We start from the raw sequence: 20,814 nt of genomic DNA, 5'->3' as shown, positions 1-20,814 counted from the left end.
GAAGCGAGAAAGAAAAGGAGGCGGAGGTGGTGGCGGAGGAGGAGGAGGAGGAGGATAGTGGAACAACTTTGCGGAGGGGACTGACAGTGACCAAACGGAAGAAAGTAGGCAGCGGGAAGGGGAAGGGAAAAGGAGAAGAAAAAGATAGAAGGCTCGGTCTCGTGGAAGGACATCGTCCACGGATCTTCCGGTAATTCAGGATATCGAAACTTGAAGCTGCGAAGGTCGCTGATGTCCGCTACGAGCCCTGCCCCTACCCCTGCCAGCTCAGCGTCATCCTCAGCTCAGAGCGGAGGAAGAAGGTCTTCGCTGCCATCGACGCGGAGGAAAATCCCGTCGCTCGTTAGCCTAGGCCTTGATCGAAGAAGAAGGGAGATCTTTTACCAGTGTCTCGACGACCACCACGCGTTCTCTCGACCGAAACTTCAGTATCGCTGCTGCTGTATCGCCGATCAGCACGACCACCCCTCTGAATGTCTTCGCACATCCAAAAGTCGTGCGTGGTGAGGACACAGGTCCATTTTCGGTCCTTCTTTCGCAGAAAAAAGAGAGAACGAAAGAGAGAGAAAGAGGGTTCGTCTCACGACAAACCAGCCTACACTGTCCTAGCTTCGTTTTCTTTTCATTTTCATCAATGGTTCGTACCATCCCTCGAACCTTTGTCTTTCGTATCGTTTACTCGACCTCTATTCGTATTAACACTAGAACTACCGATAGTCAACACGGAGCTATTTCTATCAAAACCAGTAAAAATGACTGGTCTTTAAAAAATACGCGATAATAGAATATTTTTATATTTATTGATTTATTACTTTCTTACAAAAGCAATTGCATGTTATGTAGTACATTTTTCGTATTATTAATCCATCTGCGACCATCATCCTTAAACGAGGGTTGGGTACATTTATAAAATTGTAGAACCAGTCATTTTGACTGGTGTGGTATTTCTGGTGTTAGCATTTAGCGATTGATCCGGAATTTTCTTGATATCCGATATCATCATATCGAATGATACGCGGTAAAAATTTGAAAAACGCATGGCAAATTGTACAAAACGAGGAAACTGGTTAATTGGGGTTCGATGAACAGATTGCAGGATCCCTTTACACTTTGACAACTACCAGTCATTTTCACTGGTATTGGTATAAGTAGCCTTGATACATAATTATTTTAAGTTTGAATACATAAAAAACAAAATAAAATTCATTACGTTATTCTTTTAGTTATCGTTGCGAAAGTCATTGCATCAAAGCGGGAAAAAATATAACGTGAAGTAGGAATTTTAAAATAAAATTGTAAAACCAGTCAATTTGACTGGTGTGGTAGTTCTAATGTTAAACTCTATCGCGTTGATCAATTACCATGCAACAACGTTGATCTCGTGAGAACGATGTAACACGCGATAGTTGGCGTAGATTAGGAACGGAATGTATCTATCAAACGTTCGATCGAATAGCCGCTTGTCCGACCAGATTTATCAAAGCATGGGCAATTAGACTGGATCTGCTGTTCGTTTAATTTTAAAGGCGCTTACGCTCTCGTTGCGCTATACCCGTAGTTGACCTCTTATACCTAGGTTTTCCAGAGCTGTGGATTTACCGGAAGTACCTAAGTCTCGAGTTCAATGTCCAACGACGTGTAAAGTGGTAGAAGAGCGTAAAATGTACGACAATAATATTTGATAGCGATATCCTCTGTGTTTTACCAAAGTTTTACGATTTCGAAACACTTGCATTACGTCGATGTATCTTTTTAAACGCGATAGAAACAATTGCCACGACTTTTCCTTGTTATTCAACGTGTTTCGTTGGTCGAATAATCGATGAAATAAGAAGAAGCGAGAAAACGGTGACAAGGACTCGAATAAACAGTCGAATCGAGAAACGCGGCGACGAAGCTGCATGTTCGCTGGAATTCCATTTGATACGAGGAGGAAGTTGATAGAATTTCGCGAAAGCCTGACGGGCTATATAAAATCACGTTATTGAAAAGCTGCGATGTAAAAGTTAATATCGGAAATACTTCGCCTGCTACTATATCCGAGCCTCGTTTTTCGTTCTGCCAGTTTCCGTTACAGGGTCACGGCTATACGTTGTTACACCGTAAGACAGAAACTAGAAAACTGCAACGATCGAAACAGTAGGAATTAATCGACCATCGATTCCTTTTCCACTTTGTGAACAGAGAAAAGCTACAGTTTCCCTTTTCAATCGCGCGTTAGAACCCATTAAGGACCGAAGTAACAGCGAAGCAATACGTGAACTTAATATGATTGCGAGATGTAAAGTAATTCGAAATATCTTTTGTATCGAGGTATAAAAAACGTACCGATATAGTTACGTACCTTATTGGAAAACATTACGCGAATCAGAAACGCAGGAGTGATTTTCAAGATTTATAAAAAGTACGTACAAATGGCTTAATTCTTTTTTTACATTTCGCGTAAGATCGTAAGAGACGTAGATGGAAAATGAAACAGCGACGAAAGAAACGTTCAACGTATCCTTGGACTTTGCTTTCACGATCACAGTGCTAAAAGGTAAAATCCGGTAATACGAAATAACTGAAGAAGGAATTGTAAATGAAATGTATGTTACGTTAACGCTGAGATTTGTCCTTAATGGGTAAAAAGGAGGATTGAGAGAAGAGAGCAAGATTTTCGCAACAGATACGCGCGATCTTACGAAACGAACGAATTTTCCAATTTGCCTGGGGAAACGCGAGTAGGAAAATTTTATCGGTGAGAGGTGTAAAATTGGGGGTGAGTTACCGTAGAACGAGAACTGGAATAAGTAAAGAAACGAATCGGGGATGAAACGAGGGGTATCTGCATCGCGGAGTTGCTCGTGAACGGGGCACAGAAGTTGCAAATGGGGAAAGTTACGCGAAAGTAAGATCAGGAAGTTGCCCGTAAGAACCGATGGTTGAGCTCGCAAGGTATGCCTTCGAAATTAACTCCTTTCCAATTGGAAGTTTTCCTCCCGGGTTCGAGGAATTTTTCCAGCGACTTCTTTTATCTGCGAAAATTCTGTCGGTTGTTTGCTTGATACCGTTAATGCTTTTCCTTTTTATCAACGCTTTTCCTCCTTTTCCCGTTTGCTTTTAGAATGTAATTGATTTTGCAAAGAAATAAAAACATCTCTAGCCAAGGTCGCTTGAAAAGTTACCTTGTATTTTAGCGTTGCAGATTTAAATACCGAATTAAATGGCTGAACAGTTGACGCTTTATTTTAATCAGGTAATTTTTGTTCTTATTATGCTTTCTCTTTCTTATTATTTTCTTATTATCTTTTTTATGCTAATGCTTCGCGGCAACCATAGGATACGTAGTTAAGGAAGAATCTGTGAGAAAGTAAAAACTGTGCATATTTTCTACCAGTATCTTGTAAGCGTTTCCATGAAATAGTAAATTTTCATTCAAACGGAGATTCGATCTTCTACACTGTCGAGTCTCCGATATTTATTGCGCATTGAAATCATCCGTTCGACCTATATACAAAAATCGTTTCTCATGCATCTACGAAAATACTTTTTTTCATTCGTTTGTTAACGAACAAAATTGAATTGTAACGAACGCGCTCGTAACTGAACGCGTCAATTTTTCCTGCTTTCTTTTCCTCCGTTAGAACTATGGATCGCCCTTTAACGCGTAACTCATTTCGCCTTCAATTTCTTAAATCGCTTTTGTATTTGATTTCGTTCGCTAGCATTATTAGTCGCGTAGGCACGAGCGTTGGTTCGCCACTTCGCGATCGTTGGCCTCTGGATCAATCAAAAAGAGGATTTCATCGGCCAGTTTTCAGATACAGCGGGAAATTCATTCCGGTTGCCCAATATTTGCGGTTTAATAGGAGGATATCGTTTCCGTCTTGTTTTCGCACGTGGTTCTCGGCCACTGGTCTTGCTACCTGCTGAAAACTACAACCCTGCCGCTTTTCCAGCGATTAAATACCTTCCTCGGTAATTAATAATTATACGCTGGATTATCAGTCGGCCGTTCTTCAACGTCCTATGCTTAAACTTTTAGAATCGTAACGGAAATCTAACAAATGTGAAGTTATTTAACGCATTGGTTTTGCATCGGTTCGATCGTTTAAGGAACGCTGACGCAACTGTTGAATTCTACATCTTTTCGTCATTTTAGTATCTCGGTATTTCTCGGCGAGGTAACTTTGACAGACAAATAGAACATTGGACAAAACGTGTTGAAGCAAACATTATTAAAGCGAAGGCATTTCTGATGAACAGAAGTATGCAACGCGTTATGCGATGCAATGTGTTAAACAACGGAATATTTTCGTCGGGAAAATTGGACATTCTGACGGCGAATTCTTGGATCAGAGAAAGACGCGATTTCGAATCCTCGAAAATGACGAGCTCGGTTAAAGTTAACGAATTATCATCGCGAAACTTTGCAGTTAAATATTTCGCTGGTCCTTTGTAACTATCATTAGCCAGAGGAAAACTTTCTTTCTTCTAGGTAATGATAAATAGTAGTAATAAATTTATAATTGTGAAATACGATATAAAATTACAATTATTAAATATATAAATCGCATAATAGTAAATAATTTTGTTGGACGAAAACGAAAACCTCGCTGTCTATCCGTTCCTGAAAACGATGTATCTTCGTGCGTTCTCTATCTTACATCTTCCTTTACCCCTTTTTCCTTTTCAATCTCCCGTCGAAAATACCCAGCAGTTCGATTCTCAAATTGGAAATACGATGTTCTATATTTTCATCGCGATGATATCGTTTTAGGTGGCGCGGATAATCAGTTGTCGAAAACGATCGGTTAGAAGTAGACGTACAAATTGCACGATGCAGAGACAAACGATTAAGACTCGGACAGCGGTTCAAAGAGTCGATTAGTCGAACCATTTCCCCTCTTTCTTCTGGAAAAGTCTATGAACGGGAGGTTTTACTTGCGTTTAATCGATGGCTGATTTACCGGGTTGCAGGGGCTTGAAGCGACATTGAGTGACAGCAAAAAGAAGTACGGCGACAAGGTGAATGCACTTCTGTCCGCCTGGGAGCATGTCACCAATTTCATTCCTGGGGCAACGCCAGAGGCCACCCAGTCTCTCATAGAATGGGCTCACAAGTGAGTATTTCCACCACCGATAAAACTGTGTTTCCCTTTTTCATCATCGAAATCCAAGGGTTTTTAATGAAAATGATCTTTACCTGTGCTCGTGTACCTCTAAGAGGTCAAAGATGTGGCCTTCCACCTCGTTAATTTCTCTTCGATGAATTTCACTCTTTGTTAAACGCGGCTTAATTGGTCGTATCACGCGTCTTTATCATTGTAGACACACGTTGAAATTGGTACTGCGCGGGGAGTGGCCGAAGTTGTCACCCGCGACGAAGACGCACCTCAGTGTAACGTTACAGAGGTGCGCGTCACACCTGGTGCAACACCCCGCTGCACCCAGGTGCACTGCCCTGATAGCTCTGGTGCACAATCCATGGACTCATCCCGCTCTCGACAGCATACTTAACGGCCAACCGGATTCCGAACATGAAGAGGGTAGGTCGCGCACCTACTTCCTTTCTTCTTTCTCTTTACGCAACGTGGGTTTTATATTCGTCGTTGTACAAGTCACACAAGGTGTAACCAAGAAGATCTTACGGCCTGGAATAATAAATAAGACGAGGATCACATATAATGATACAATAAAATTGCGTTAGTGTTATTCTTTTTTTTTTGTTTTTTTTTTTTTTTTTTGTTTTGGGAAAATCGAGTTTGAAAATTGAAGCTTATAATACGAACGATCCTTATCCGTGTTTGTATATTTTTAGAAAAACGAAAGAATACCCTGGCGTTTTTAATTCCTATGTCAAGAACACGCTCAGACTATATTTTGTTCAAATTACGAGGCGTTGAACAAATTTCATCCTATTGGTTTTAAGTGATTGCGGATTTTGTCATTAAGTGGTATTGAGTTGCCAATCGAATACATTTTCGACCGAGTTTGTTTTGTAGGATAGCATCCTGTCGATCGTGTGTAGCCATGCGTAGCCGGTAACTAGGCAAATTCAAAGTTGATTTTCGCGAAAACGAAACGTCTGACGCAATTCGGTTATCGTTGATGTTCGCCTTACGTTGTTTTTTTTTTTTTTTTTTTTTTTTTTTTGTTTTGGGAAAATCGAGTTTGAAAATTGAAGCTTATAATACGAACGATCCTTATCCGTGTTTGTATATTTTTAGAAAAACGAAAGAATACCCTGGCGTTTTTAATTCCTATGTCAAGAACACGCTCAGACTATATTTTGTTCAAATTACGAGGCGTTGAACAAATTTCATCCTATTGGTTTTAAGTGATTGCGGATTTTGTCATTAAGTGGTATTGAGTTGCCAATCGAATACATTTTCGACCGAGTTTGTTTTGTAGGATAGCATCCTGTCGATCGTGTGTAGCCATGCGTAGCCGGTAACTAGGCAAATTCAAAGTTGATTTTCGCGAAAACGAAACGTCTGACGCAATTCGGTTATCGTTGATGTTCGCCTTACGTTGAGTCATAGAATCTTGGCAATGTCAGTTGCACCGCGAATATAGACTCGTGACGTTGATGCAAAGTTCGCCCGTAACTTATGAAAGATGTAACAACGATCTAACGATAGATTATCCTCGATTTACAGAGTTCTGCTGTTCGGAGAAAGGTGAATTACTGACAATGAGGCTGAAAATACTTTGCGAGGACCGCTGCGAGGACATAGCGGTAAAACTCGCCGCTGCTTGCGTACGTTCTCTGCGACGGAGCGATCGGTTGCGCTCACTCTCGGATTCTCATCACGTTCATTACATGATCGACGTCTATATCGTCCTCTTGTATAAATTGAAACGCACGCAAGATATATTCGCTCAAGTGAGTATCGTTTGGGAGGAAAGGTGGACCCTTGGTTCGTTTTCGTGATTACACGAATGCATGTTTGGTCGCGTCGAGAACAGGCACAAAATATTTTGGATCCCGAACTGTGCCGCACGTACTTAGATTAATTTTCCGATGTTACAAAAGCGTGCATGGGATGGTAAGGAAAGGCTTTCTTTTCAGCTAAAATTAATGGACCTCAGCGACGGATTGGAATTGGTCCAACGTCTCAGTGGTGAAAGACCGACGAAGTATGGAACTGCACGCGTTTGGAGAAATTCGATAAAAGCTGCCGAATTGGTTGCACAATATCTCGTTACAGCTGGTATGGTACGCCCTGTGCCGGAAACGGGTGCAAACGTTTTGGAACAAATTCTAAACTCCTGGGCATTGTTGCATTCGAAATTAAAAGACGTAGTACCTACGTTGCCGGGGATGATAAGGAAATTAATCGAACCCGCTGAGAGTGCTCAGCACATTTATATCTTTTGCGCGGTACTTGTTAAGCATGTGAGTATATCTAGGTTCTTGTTATCGTTGCGATTTCATTCTCCAAATTATTTAATTCCGACAATGCTCGAGAAACAATTGAAAACCCTTTTCGTTTGTTTTTCTTTTAATTACAGTTTGGCGATAGCATAAAGCCCGTGGTAATCGAATTGTATATCAGGGCGTTGACCACGGATATGAACGAATTGGAGAGTCAAAAAGCAAAATCCGATACGGAGAAGGTTCGCGAGACTGCGAAGCGTTTGAGCACGCAATTCCTCAAGTTAGCCGATGTCGTTGGTAGCAATATCGGTATTGCCCGAGAGTGCGTGTTGACAGCGTTTTCTCTGCATCCTACCAGGGCTTGTTACGATAGGATCAAGGAAATCGCTGTTGCGTGCGGAAAAACGAAAGAGGATGGAACCTCCGGTGATAACGTCGCCAGTAGCGAGAAACTAAACCACATCCTTGAGAATAATCATTCTAACATAGGATTAAAAAAGATCGATAGCAATACCGGAGAAAAGAACGGAACAAAAGTGGCGAATACGGATTCGTCTTCGTCTTTATGCAACTCTTCGTTATTCCCAGTGTCGCCGTCGTTGTCCAGTTCGATCGCGGGTATAACAACACCAACGAAAAAGAATATCGACTTCCAAAATGGACAAGTAACCAAGAACTTTGAGCGAACGGATCAACTATTAAAGAGCCTTTTAACTCTGAAAAAGGGAGATACGACGAACTCGGCAAGCGACAGGTGTCCTTTGCATCCAAAGAGGGATTCGTTATCCAATGGTCCACTCGGAGAGCTTTGCTTCAATTGCGGAGAGTTTATCGGGAACGATATCTCGAGAAGCAAGACTCCAGAATCAAACAATACGAACTCTAGAAACGTGGAAAGAACGCTCGATGCTTTAATTCTGATCAAAGGCGACGCTGTCACGGGTTCTGCGAATTACGACGAAAAATCCGTGCCAAATCAAGTGCTAGACGCGGAAAAACTCGGTCTGTCGCCACAGCTTTGCGACGACTTGGCCGTGGTTTTGAGCAGTCCTCGTTACCACATGCTTAGCTGGGTTTTGGATTGGAAGGAGCTGAAAAGTCTGTGCGAGAGATACTTGGAGAATGCCGAGGAAATGAGAAATACCAACAAGGAGCTGAAATACCTCAATATCGATTATTCGCAGTTTAAAGATTGGCCCTCGGAAGATGATACCAAGGATATCTTTTTTGGAATTGAAAAGGGATACGAACAATGGGTGGATTTACCTTCGGATGGCTCGGAACAGTTTGGTAGCTTCCAGCCTGCTGGTAACTTCAAGAGGTCGTCGACGAGAAGAAGCCTCGATGACGCTACCACTACCGATTCGGATAGCGGAAGTGTATTACAAGTGAAGAGAACAGGGAGACAGAGAAAAATTCATAGATTAGAATCTTCCGAAAGCGACTATGACAGCACGGAACGTAAACCGAAACATTTTAGGAATAGGATCAGTTCGATCTCTGATACCGATAGTAATACGCAAGACAGCCAAACGGACAGCTTTGGCAGCGATGGATGCCGATTGGAAGTAAAGAAAAAGTCGAATAAATCGTCCAATAAGGAGTCGAATAAGAAACGTTCAAAAGCTTCAAAATTAACTGTTGATTCTGTATCGCATTTTCATATGCTTGTTAATGAAAACGTTCGACATACAAACACGAACGAAGACGCGAGCGGTTCCGACGTAAGTGGCAACGATATTATAACTTTATTTTCTGCCGATATGGATGAAAGCAAACGTGAAACAATAAAAGGTTCGACATACACAGCAACCGCGCCATTAATACTTACAGAGAGAAGGAGCGACCCAGCGGTACTTAAATCTTTGAGGATGTTCAGGCCGCAAAATTCGAAGAAATCTGCAAGGATTTCTCAGATACTGCACAAGAATCTTCTAAATAAGAGTAAAGACAATAATAACTTAGAGAATAATACAAACAGTATAACGAAATTTGCTCCGATGCTCAGCACGCTCAACCTGAACCCGAAGATTGTATTAACCAGAGCGGACGAGATCGACAACAGATTGATACGATCGAAAAAGCAGCAACGATTGAGTAGCGGCGATATTACGAGCGAACTGATGAACATTCAGAAGAATATGCCGTTCTCTCCGAACAAAAACGCATTATCCCCGTATCAGAAACAAAAAGGAAATGGAGCAGCCATCACTGGTAAAACGGACTTATCCTCTGCCGGTGGACGGGACTTAAATTCTAAATCGAATTTGGGCAAAAGAAAGTTTGATATTCTTGCGAAGGTTGTCAGGGATTCGGATATCTTGGCAAAAAATGTGCCGGGTCTAAATTCATTGGATATGATGGTACCGCCAAGAATGCGACCCACCGTAAACGTCGTACAACTTTCAAGAAACATTCCACAGAGTCCGAATTCGGGCTCTATCAACAGCGGAAATACTCCCCCGCGGCCAAATAGAACTCCGAGCGTGGCTGGAAATATTCAATTACCTGGTACACCCTCTTCCGGGGGGCACGATAGTGGCGTTGGCATGAGTCCGGCTGGTCAAACCCCTCCTCCGAGATCGTCGATTCTCCCCGATGTCGGTGAAGAAACGAATCAACTACCCGATAGTTCACCAACCTCTTCTACGACCACGAACGTTTCCGGTCAACTCGAGCCCGACTCGAGTCCTAGAACAGTGCCAATTCGGCGAAATCAACAGAGTCAGTCGCCCAAGAAATCTCCATCTCCTTGTTCCACGGTCACAACTACCACGACGACGAGCACGGTAGTCGCCACGACGACCATCGCATCGGAGCAGCTACAAATCGTTTGTAAACCAGACGGTACATACCAGTTGGCCTCTGTAAATCCGAACGTAGTGTCTAATCAGAGGAATGTCCTCAATCTGCAGAATATCGACGACGGAAACGTTGGTAATTTTTCGCGGCAAAACCAAAGAGCCGAAAACGCAAACGCGAACAGGAGTACGTACGAGAGATTAACGTCTGCGAAAGTGACGGCGCAGTCTGGACAAAACACCGGTTTGCCCAAATTTCAGCAAGCTTTCGGCAAAACTATATATACGCTTTCCACGGACACGTCGACGGGCGGCGTAACCGGCGCCTCATCGGAAACGCACGTACAGACGGCGTCCCCGCAGAAAACGGCAAACCTATCGAAAGCAGTACAAACATCCGTACCTAATGCACAACAAACGAACGCGTCTACAGGTATAAACGTACAGTCCATTACAAACATTCCAAACACGTTACAATTATCCACTAGCAGGCAAATCTTGAATATCGTCCAAAGCTCTGGAAATAACGCGAACGTAGCGTCTAGTCCGAATACGAATCAAACGTTGACGCAGCTAGTACAAAGCGTTCAGAATGCTTCGCCGGGTGTGATATACACGCACAAAATTCCTGTTACTATATCCACCACAAATCCGAGTCAACTGAACATTATACCGACTATATCGCATTCAAATTCGATACCACCTGGAAGAACACCGGTGGTCAAGTTGAACATCATTCGTGCTCCTTTGAGGCAACCAAACATTACCGGAGCTATTCAAGCAGTTTTGACCACGCCAAGATTACAACAGCAGCAGCAACAACAACAACAGCAGCAGCAGCAGCAGCAACAACAGCAACAACCACCACCACAGCAACAACAACCAACAGTTAGGACAGACAGTTTGCTTGGTTCTCCTATAGAGGTACCGAATCAAGTCAGCTCAACCACTTTGGAACAATTGAGAGAATTCGAAAGCGTCCTGGAGCAAGTGAAAGAGAGGAGTACGATTCAACCACAGTCTCATCAAACGATATCCACCGCGGCCACTACCACCGTACAAACGCAAACCACTACGCAACAAACGCAAGCTACCAAACCACAGCAAGTTTCTGTGAGCGCTCTCACTCAACAGCTTTTGATGCCGACGCAGCAAACCACCAACAACGATTTTGCGAGCAACGGCAACACAGTAAATTTTCAACAGGACGTTTTCTCTCAGAAAGTTTCTCTAACTTACATAAATCAAAGCGCAGGTTCCGTTGCCACGAAAACCCCAAATTCGACTCCGGTCGTTGTTGTGACCAGCTACTGTCAACCGGCCGCTTCGCCCGCTCTCAGTGTCACTTCGCAAAGTTCTTCCAGCCCGTGCGTTACCCCGGCTCCGACGCCTGCACCATCCGCTGGAAAAACGCCTCCAACTCCACCTTCGTCGAAAACGGTGAAAAAAACGGCGCCCAAGACGGTGAAAACCAGCGCGACGAACACGTCGAAGGCTTCACCAATACCGAAGCCGCAACAAAAGCCACAGGAAGACGAACAGACCGCTCAAAGAATCTACGCTATATTAGACGAGTATGCGGAGCAATTACGAAATTCTCCTGATCTAAACAATAAACCCGCCCCGAGGAGAAGATCAAATCCACCAACGAATCCAAGTCAATCTTCGAAGAGGAAAAAGTCGAGTGCGAGCAAAACGAAACCTGGTGGTCAACAGAGTTCGGAACTCAGCCCGAGTACAGACGATCTCGGAAGAACAATGGGCAGCGAGGATTCTTCGAGCGGCGTTGTTCACGTGCAAGACAGTCCTGCTGGTTTCTCCGCTCCGGAGGAACCGTCCAGTAACGTTGGAAGCGCGACGGACGCAACTGCCGAAATTAGGAACCTGACGAACGATTCGAACGACAGTGTGGAATTAAACGTTAAAAGACGAAATCTGATTTTCGCGGAACCTGGTTCCGGGCAGTCGAGGGCGGTGATCGTTCAGGAAGCTGTGCAGACTGGTTCCGTGAGCGTCAGCGAAGCTCTAGCTTCGGTAACGGGAAAAATGGGAAGCACAGCTGTCTTGGTCCCTGGACCTAATTACATATTACCGATGAATCTAGTGAAAGGTCAACAATTCACGATAGTATCCAGCGGATCGAAGCTTCTTGCAACGGTGCCCGCAACCGTACGAGCTACTGGAAACACCGGTGTATCGAATACTCTCGTGCTTCAATCCTTTCTGAATCAAGCAGGAAAAATAATTTCGCAACCGGGGCAAGTCAAACAAGTTAAAATACCAACGCTGCAGACTCTGTCAGGCAATCAGACTCTGACCACGACGCAAAACGTTCAGGGTGCGTCGGTGGTCATTCCTCATAGTGGAAATCATGCTCAATTTACGAGCGACGTAAGTACAGAGAAGAGTAACATCATCGGTGACTTGACTATGACAAAATCCGACACGGTGGCTGCAGGAGTTACCGTTGAATCCGCGACGAACACGATCGTCGTGAACAAGAGCAATTCTACGATCGGTCTGATACAGCGTAACTTGAACGAGCCGTCAGAAAATCAACCGATATGCGGCGTGATCACCAGCAATCCTAATTTAACTCTTCAAGGCGCCAGACTGTTCAACTCCTCTATACATAAACTGACGACGCCGGGGCTTAAGTCTGACAACGTGGTGTGTATAACACCAACAGCTACGATCGCCCATAGCCCAGAAAAGAAATCACCGCAAGAAAGTCAAATGCATAACGACAAACCTGTCTCCATTCAAACAAGTGCAACGATTGCTCTCGCTTTTGCCACTCAATCCGATGTTTCCTTGTTGAACGACGCTCAACAACATCAGCAGCAGCAACAACAACAAAAGGATATGAAGGAAATATCGGCGGAAATAATCCCTGGTGCCAAGATCATCTCCCCGAAGACGGTCAAGAGAAAAATCGACGACGCAATGGGTATGTCGGAGAACGTTCCGAAAACCTTGATCACTTCCAACTCTGTCGTTTGTTCGAGCAATGCCACGCCATTACAGAGTAACGAAAAGATTGGTTAGTGTCTCTTTCCAAAATTGGTACGATAATTGGACAAATTTTCTAATCTTTACAAACTTTACCGCTCAAGTGATATTTAAAACGCTTCCGCCAGACATCATATACATGTTTGATGTAAGAATTCCAATGGTATTACAGTATCGTGAAAAGATTCGTCGATTTCTTTGGTAATCTTCTTAAGTATTAGATTGCTACGTAAATTCAACAGGCCAGTGTATCTCTATGTTCATTTACAACGTTCATTCATAGTGGCTACGAAAATTATTTGTATACCACTACGTTTATAGTTACATTCGTACATTAACCGATCAGATTACTTAACAGACTTAACACTCAATACTTGCGTGTGATTACAAAAATTTGACATCATAAAAATGAAACATAGAATCTAATAAAGAAGCGCTTCATTGGAAAATAATGATACGTATAAATATGGTTTGTAGCCACTGTATGTGATGTTGCGTTATGCCTCTTTTGCATAAATTTATCAATTTATCGTTAAAAATAGAATACGTTGTTGCATTTTTACTGCGTCTAAACGTTACAAAAAGAGTAGAAAAATACGCATTTAAAAAGAGATTTTAATAGCATGAGATTGGTCGACTGAAACTGATTCCCTGTAAAAGTGTAATGAGGTAACGATGTAAGAAGAGGCATACAGGATTTATACAGTGTAGTAAGTAAGAAGAGCTTAAATAACGTGCCTACGTATCTGTTCGCAGACTCTATGTCCACGATAACGGTTGCGAGTAAACAGTCTGGTGGAATCGACCACGCGACGCAGTTCCTGGTAACTGGTGGACCAAGTAGTTCGGATAGTCAAGAATCTGCTGTTCAGCAGTCTGCCGATGGTATCGAGGTATCGTGCAAGATTGGAAACGGCTTACTATATGGAAATGCGCGATTGCAAGAAGCTTGGGAACCAGAGGGTAAAGTGTCGCCCGATACACCTTGGCGATACGTTCCTACGTCTGCGAATTCTTTAAATATCGAACCTTTGAATTCAAGATACTCAGATAATTCAGAGAACGTTCAAAGCGTTCTGCAAATTATCAATAAAGGTCAAGGTATCGAGATGGCGAGTGGACAGATCTATCAAACGAACACGAAAAAGTACTTTATGAATCATACGTTAGAACCATTCCAGCAATACTCGAATAAGAGCAACATGATGAAAACGCCGTTAAATCCTAGATTAGATCGAGAATTGTTACAACAGAAGATGGAGAGGAAAGCAGCCGCAATAGAACGCGAGATGAAGCTACAGAAAAGTTTATCGGAGGAGTGCGAAGACTTGGGCGTGGATGAACCGAGCACCAGTGACTTGTTCCCAGAGGCAGATTTGTTGTTCGATACGAATCATTCGCCGTCTTTCGATCATTCTTCTCAGGACGCATCCTGCAGTCAGCCGCTGGGTATGAAATCTTACGGTGGTTCCTACTTTCGTTCGTTAGATTCGTCAAGCGGTAGCAGAGACGCCAGTCCCGTTGCCGATTTTAAGCTGAACGAACGTAGAAAAAGTAGCAGCCAGCGAACCAGATCCGCGAAAGATTCTTTGAAGAAACTGAAAAGAGACAAGATAGACGATCTACATTTAGAAAATCCGTCGAAGCACTTGCGGCTAGCCTTGGATAATTTAAGTCAGGACGAAGCGTCGAATAGTAATTCTGATATTTCGAGATTATCACCGACGAATCTGGGGTCGTTGGAGAACGATTCGTTGAAGGATACGGGTCGGACAAAAATGATGTCTAGAAATGGTTCGAAGGAAGGTTCGCCTAGTAGCGTATCGAGCATTCCATCAAACATGAAATTGGATATCGACTTGGATTCGGAATCGCTACCCCCAAGCATCAATGTAAATAATACCTCGGCAGCAAGCTCGGGGGACGAAAGTTTAACCTTGCTGAGCGGTAACACCGCCGATGTCACGATACCTTCACCACTCTCGCCGATCGCTGGTCCCATGCTGTCGACGCACAAGTATACCTATACCAATAAGAAGCGAATTCCGTCGAAGGTGACGAGAATGGATTACCTTTCTTGGGAGAGTCCAATGTCCGAGAGAATGAGATCGAGCAGCGACGAAGAGGATTCTAGTATAAGCGAATCGATCAGCAGCCAACCAGAAGACAACGCTCTGAGCAACGGACTCGAGGATAGTGTACAAAGTCTGAAATCTCTGTCGAACGAGCGACGCTGCAATTATCTAAAAAAAAAGGATAAGTTACAGGTGAATTCAAGAGTAGTATTGAATAGAGCGGATCATAAAAGTAGTCTGTCGAAGCGTACCAAGGTGAACGAGTCGATTCAAGATTCGGTCACGGTTTCCAGTGATAAGACCTCTGAGCCCTCGGACGACGAAGCGAGCAATATCGCTTTGGTCGAGCCGGACTGTCGAGCTAGACGATCGAGTTTACGTGGACACGTTAAAAAGGGATGTGCCTGTTGCAACGGATCGCCGGAAAGACCCAAAAAGAAATCGGTCAAGCCCGAACATTCGAAATTAAAGAAGCGACTGCCCTCGAAACAGGCTGGAAAGAAAAGGTAGTCCTAGCGTTCGAACGCTCGACGGAGCATCGCGTGTTCAAACCTAATGGTGTATGCTCATGCCTGGCGACACGTGTCCAGTGACAAAGGAGCTTCCAAATGTACGGGCGTCGTACTCGTACTTCTCGTTACGAGAACGACACAAAACCTATAACTGACAGCCGGAAAGCGCATCGAAGGGAAACCAAGTCGCGTATGTAATTCGCTCGGATTGGATGATGAGATACACAAACTACAAACTTGTACATAATATATTAGCGAATACGGGAGTTGTTAGAGACGAACTTTTATCACACACCGATAATTCGGAGTGCGTCAGTTCTCGATACAGCGTAAACACTAATCCCGTTCCATCTATGAGAGAGCAAAGGAAGGAGATAATAAATAGAAAGAGCGAAAGAGGGAGAGAGAGAGAGATAACAAGCGAACAGTTTATTAGCGATTCTCGAGGTATAGGGCATCCTCTTACCACTAGATGTTATTATGATAACTAGATGTAAGATGCAAATTATAATGAATGGCAGACTTAAAGTAAATCGTTAAGGATATTAGAGACGCAATCTAGTCAAAAGATAAAGAAATTTGTGGCGGGAAGTAGGCGTGCTCGAGAAAGTGAGAATGAGCGAAATAGTGTGAGCGCGAGAAAGAAAAGCATAAATGAAAAAATAGCGAAGGAAAACACGAGTAAGAAGAGAGAGAGTGAGAGAGAGAGAGAGAGAGAGAAATAAGCGTATCCGACTGTCGATAGATCCCTCGCAGACTAAAGAATTTATAATTAAAAGCCTGAATTTATAACTCTGTCTACTGTATCTATCATGACGATACTATTCCACGTTCTTCTACATGGTGTGGTCAGACTGAATAGACGAATTATTCTATAGATCTCGGTAAATTAATGTAGTAAAACATGCATTTTGAACTTTTTGCCTTTCCGCGTAATGCTTCTCGATAACTTAGAACCTTCACTTTATAATCGAGATGATTCTTGTAAATTGTAGTGTCATACCTTCATGCAAGGGAATAGTAGCGAAATGGTTAAATGGATGAATAATAGTAAAAAAAAAAACCAAATAAAGGTGAACGTATTTAAAAGAAAAGATATCGAGAAGGAGAGATGATAGAGAAAAGAGACGAGAAAATATATATAACTAAGGAGAGTAACCATGTGTGTCGTACAGGCCGACCATACCTTGTCACGGTGCATGTAAAAAGTACCCAAAACACTGTACATTACGTAGATAATTCATTAAAAGTATAGTATTATATCGCTGCACTTTAGTACAAAATCGCTTCACCTTGTTTCAGAATGACAAGTTTATATCATCTTTCGGTGTGCTGTCGTGACGCGTGAATGCCTGCAACATATTATAAAACTATAAACAAAGATAACACTTGTAAAGGTTGTGTAATTAAGCTACGAAACACTGATTAATTTCCGTACGTTTCTTTCGCGCCTTCCTCATAGTGTGATTGGAGGTTTGTCCGCGTTAAAGGCTAATAAAACTCGTTAATCGAGGCGTTTAATGTATTATCTCTGGCGCAAAAAACTAAGAGTTAAGGATGTTGAAAAGTAATGTTCCTGTGAATAGTCTCCTTTCGTGATACGAACCAAAGTGATTCCGTTTAGAAGCAAAAGATGGAAGAAAATAAACGATAAACAGAAATAACCTTAAAGGAGAAAGAAAAAGATAAAATGAGAGAGAAATGAAGTACGAGATATAAGCATATTAAATTTATTATCTTTCTTATAATCTCATGTAAATTGTTACATTAGTTGCTTCGATCGTAAGATAAAGTATCTTCTTCGTTTTTCCATTCTGTCAACGATTAGTAAAACTCTACCTCGTGCACGCGTCGATCATTTTTCATAATTCTCATCATGTTTTTAAGCAATTTCTATACACTTCGCCCGCTGTAACTTGAACGATTTTAAATAATATCTTTCACTTTGAATCGCATGAATAAGTGGGTGGAGGTGGAGGTGGGGGTAATATAGACAATCTGTAATTGCTGCTGCGAACATTTAAATTTTTATCGGAAAATAATTTATGTTTAAACAATGTCGTATCATTAGCAATAACAGAACGCGTACAAAATCCTGGTCTAAAACCCGATATCTTAGCCATTAACGATATGTTTCATCTATGAATTCAACCGCTTCTCTGAGTTTAGTTGTCTATCTTATTCCATTTTAATCGCCCAACACCTTCTTGTAAATAATGTACATTTCATACTTTCCGAATCCCTTTTCAATCGTTCAACGAATAATCCCACAACAAATTTCAGCGTGATCCGACGAGTTTTCAGCGGGGCGAGCCAAGGAAAAAAAATGTCAAGTTAATGTTATCGTCTAAACGTAAGCTCTTATCTTCCTGTAAAGCTAAAGCGATGTAAGAAAAGGAAAGACACGAAGGAAAGGGATGGAAATGAAATTACGGAAAGAATCGGACGTACGGGCAACAAATAGACACGAACGGATGGAGACGTTGAGAAGATGCATCTTTGTGAGTAAGTGTAAATTTTGGAAAAACGTCACACCAAAATAATACGTATTTTTTGATGGGATGGAAGAAGAACACATTACATGTAGCTTATACGTTAAAGCAAAACAAGCGAGAAACAGACAGAATGAATGTGCATGTACGTATGAGTGAATGAATGGAAGAGAAAAAACGAGGAAGAAAATACGATTGTCAGTGATAGCCTGGCCTTTTTCGCCACCTTTAGTCGTACCAATCGCATTTATAATAGAGGGGTAACTGTAGTCTTCGTAAAAAGAACTCATGAATGGACTTAAATAAAGAAAAAAAAACGAAAAACTAGAAGAAACACTTAAGGATAAGCAAAGTTTTCCAGAGCCGAGAGCTTTTCAGGTACTTAAAAAAAAAAAAAGAAAAAAAGAAGAAAGAAGGACAAAAAAGCAAACGAACAAGAAGGAAGAATGGAGAGATATAGTAAAAAGACAGGAGAGAAGAAACTAAATGTAGAAAGAAACAAAACCGCTTTACACTGGCCGTTAAGTGATTAACTTAAGAGTTTTTGTATCGTACGTTTATTAAGACTACTGTTTTTTCTCACTCGAACCACCCCTTACTACCAGTATTCGAAAGGACGATGTTTGCCGCGTCACTTTGATATCTGTAAACAGCAACGTGAGAAAATAATGTAGGGAAAAGAGAAGAAGCATTATAAAAAAAAAAAAATAAGGAAAAAATAAATAAGTAACAGATAATTCTAGAGAGTGGAAGTGGAGAAGCGAGCGAAAGAGCGAAAAAGGGAGAGAGGCAGAGAGAATACGTATAAACGAAACGGCCGTGCACTGCAAAACGTACATTGATTAAAATACGTATTGTCGTTTAGCACAAATCAGTTGAAAATCAAGAGATTAAGTAATTAGAAAACGACGAACGAAACCGATGAGGGACGGGAAGCCAGATAAACCGAGGACGAAGTTGTTAAAAAAAAAAGAGAAAAATCAGAAAAAAAACGAAAAAAGAAAAGTAATAGACACCAGTACAGTCATGTCCGAAATATAAAGTAAAAAAAAAAAAAAAAGAAAAAAGAAGGAGAACAAAAGAAAGAGAAACGTGTAAGATCGGCTTCTCTGTATATACGTTTAAAAGAATGCAGTAAAGGAAAAGCACGAATGAAGGGAACATTTCTTTTCTAGACATTACCATTATACATATGTACTGTAATTATATAAAACATTAATAATACATATTTTCGAGATACACGACCAGTCGGAAAAAGTTTGTTCGGTGAAGGCTACGGTTCGATCTAACGCATCATTATATTTAACGTAGAATCGATATTTACATGTGAATACACTTGCACCAGCATTTATATGTAAATATTTGACTAGCGTTAAGTGAACAAAATCATGCATTAACTTGCAATCTTCGTAGTTCTTTCCATGCGATACATATTATTCCTTTGTGACTTCGATAAATGCTAAAGGCCTCGTTATTTTCACACATTTTGACAAACGCATGTTTCGGACTGAAAATATTGAATTTATATTTTTAAGATCGTTCTACTGTAATAAACGCGTACAAAAAAGCAGCGGTGCACTACAACGCTAACAATTGAAACTGAAACTGAAAGGTCTTTATAGAAAATTACGTGATCTCATGCAGTATTTTGTAGGTACTTCTGATTTTGCTGTTCGCTTAATTTGTTAAAACAGAAAATTTATTTTCATATTACTGGCACATCTCTTTGCGACACTGATACTACTAAGTCATTAATGTTTTATGGACGAGATTGGTCATAGCAATGTTTCTTGTTTTTAAAGGTGATTGAATTACGTATGATCGAGAGTCTGGTCGTAAAGAGGTGAAAGAGTAAATTATTAAATTTATAAATATTGAATGATGATAAATATCGAAACACTTGAATAGTCGTCATATACGTCTGAACGGACAACCAAATTATGACTATACTAATGAATACGAACCCTTACAAATTAAAATTTGAATTGATTCTACGTATATATTATATACATCTATTAAAATTCTATTTTTGATATATTTTAGATTTATTTAACTAAACTGTTAATATTGGCAATCAAATTTCTCTTCAAATTTATTTTTTTCTTTTCTTCCTTTTAATAGTTGCAAAATAATAAATGTAAAGTAAACAAAAATTATATCGAATTACCAACAATTAAATATCTGAATATCTAAATGATAACAATCCTGAAGAACATCGCACATAGATGAAACATTAAAAATAAAGAACAAAAAAAGGAGTTAATTACATTTACAGTTGCTAAAAGTTACCATCAAATATTTTTCATGTTCAAATGTATCAAGAAATGTAAAATCAGAAAAAAATGAGTAAGGATCAATCAATATAATTGCTCGAACTTGTTGACTTTTGTCAGGTAATAATGAGAAAAGAACGAAAAATACTCCGTGGATATGACTGTACAGCGTATTAACTTGTCCGGAGGTACATATATCGAGAATCCTTTTTCAAATCGAAGTATTAAGGATTGCATATTGTACATAAACAAGACATATTTTCTATATAAAGGACGTCGCTCG

At 41.2% G+C, this 20,814-nt stretch overlaps 1 protein-coding gene across 8 annotated transcripts in view; it reads left to right on the top strand.

The window, feature by feature from the left end:
* LOC100749304 overlaps positions 1-19,824 on the top strand; it is a 57,379-nt gene extending 37,555 nt beyond the window's left edge. The window contains exons 2-8 of one of the 8 annotated variants that reach the window (XM_024371144.2): positions 4,963-5,105; positions 5,314-5,531; positions 6,645-6,871; positions 7,058-7,384; positions 7,501-13,210; positions 13,936-15,446; positions 15,548-15,677. In XM_024371144.2, the coding sequence (XP_024226912.1) occupies positions 4,963-5,105; positions 5,314-5,531; positions 6,645-6,871; positions 7,058-7,384; positions 7,501-13,210; positions 13,936-15,446; positions 15,548-15,550 (8,139 nt within the window). In that variant the 3' untranslated portion in view covers positions 15,551-15,677. Of the gene's footprint in view, positions 1-27; positions 516-619; positions 638-3,190; positions 3,239-4,962; positions 5,106-5,313; positions 5,532-6,644; positions 6,872-7,057; positions 7,385-7,500; positions 13,211-13,935 lie in introns of those variants that run through there. The other 7 variants (XM_012391685.3, XM_012391683.3, XM_012391681.3 and 4 more) reach the window with 7 other exon arrangements.
* Positions 19,825-20,814: the final 990 nt, after the last annotated feature.

This window comes from Bombus impatiens, unplaced genomic scaffold, assembly GCF_000188095.3.
Source record: "Bombus impatiens unplaced genomic scaffold, BIMP_2.2 scf_1112, whole genome shotgun sequence".
NCBI classification, from domain to species: Eukaryota; Metazoa; Arthropoda; class Insecta; order Hymenoptera; family Apidae; genus Bombus; species Bombus impatiens.
The sequence above is the reverse complement of the archived record's forward strand: the minus strand, read 5'-3'. Positions and strand labels throughout refer to the sequence as shown.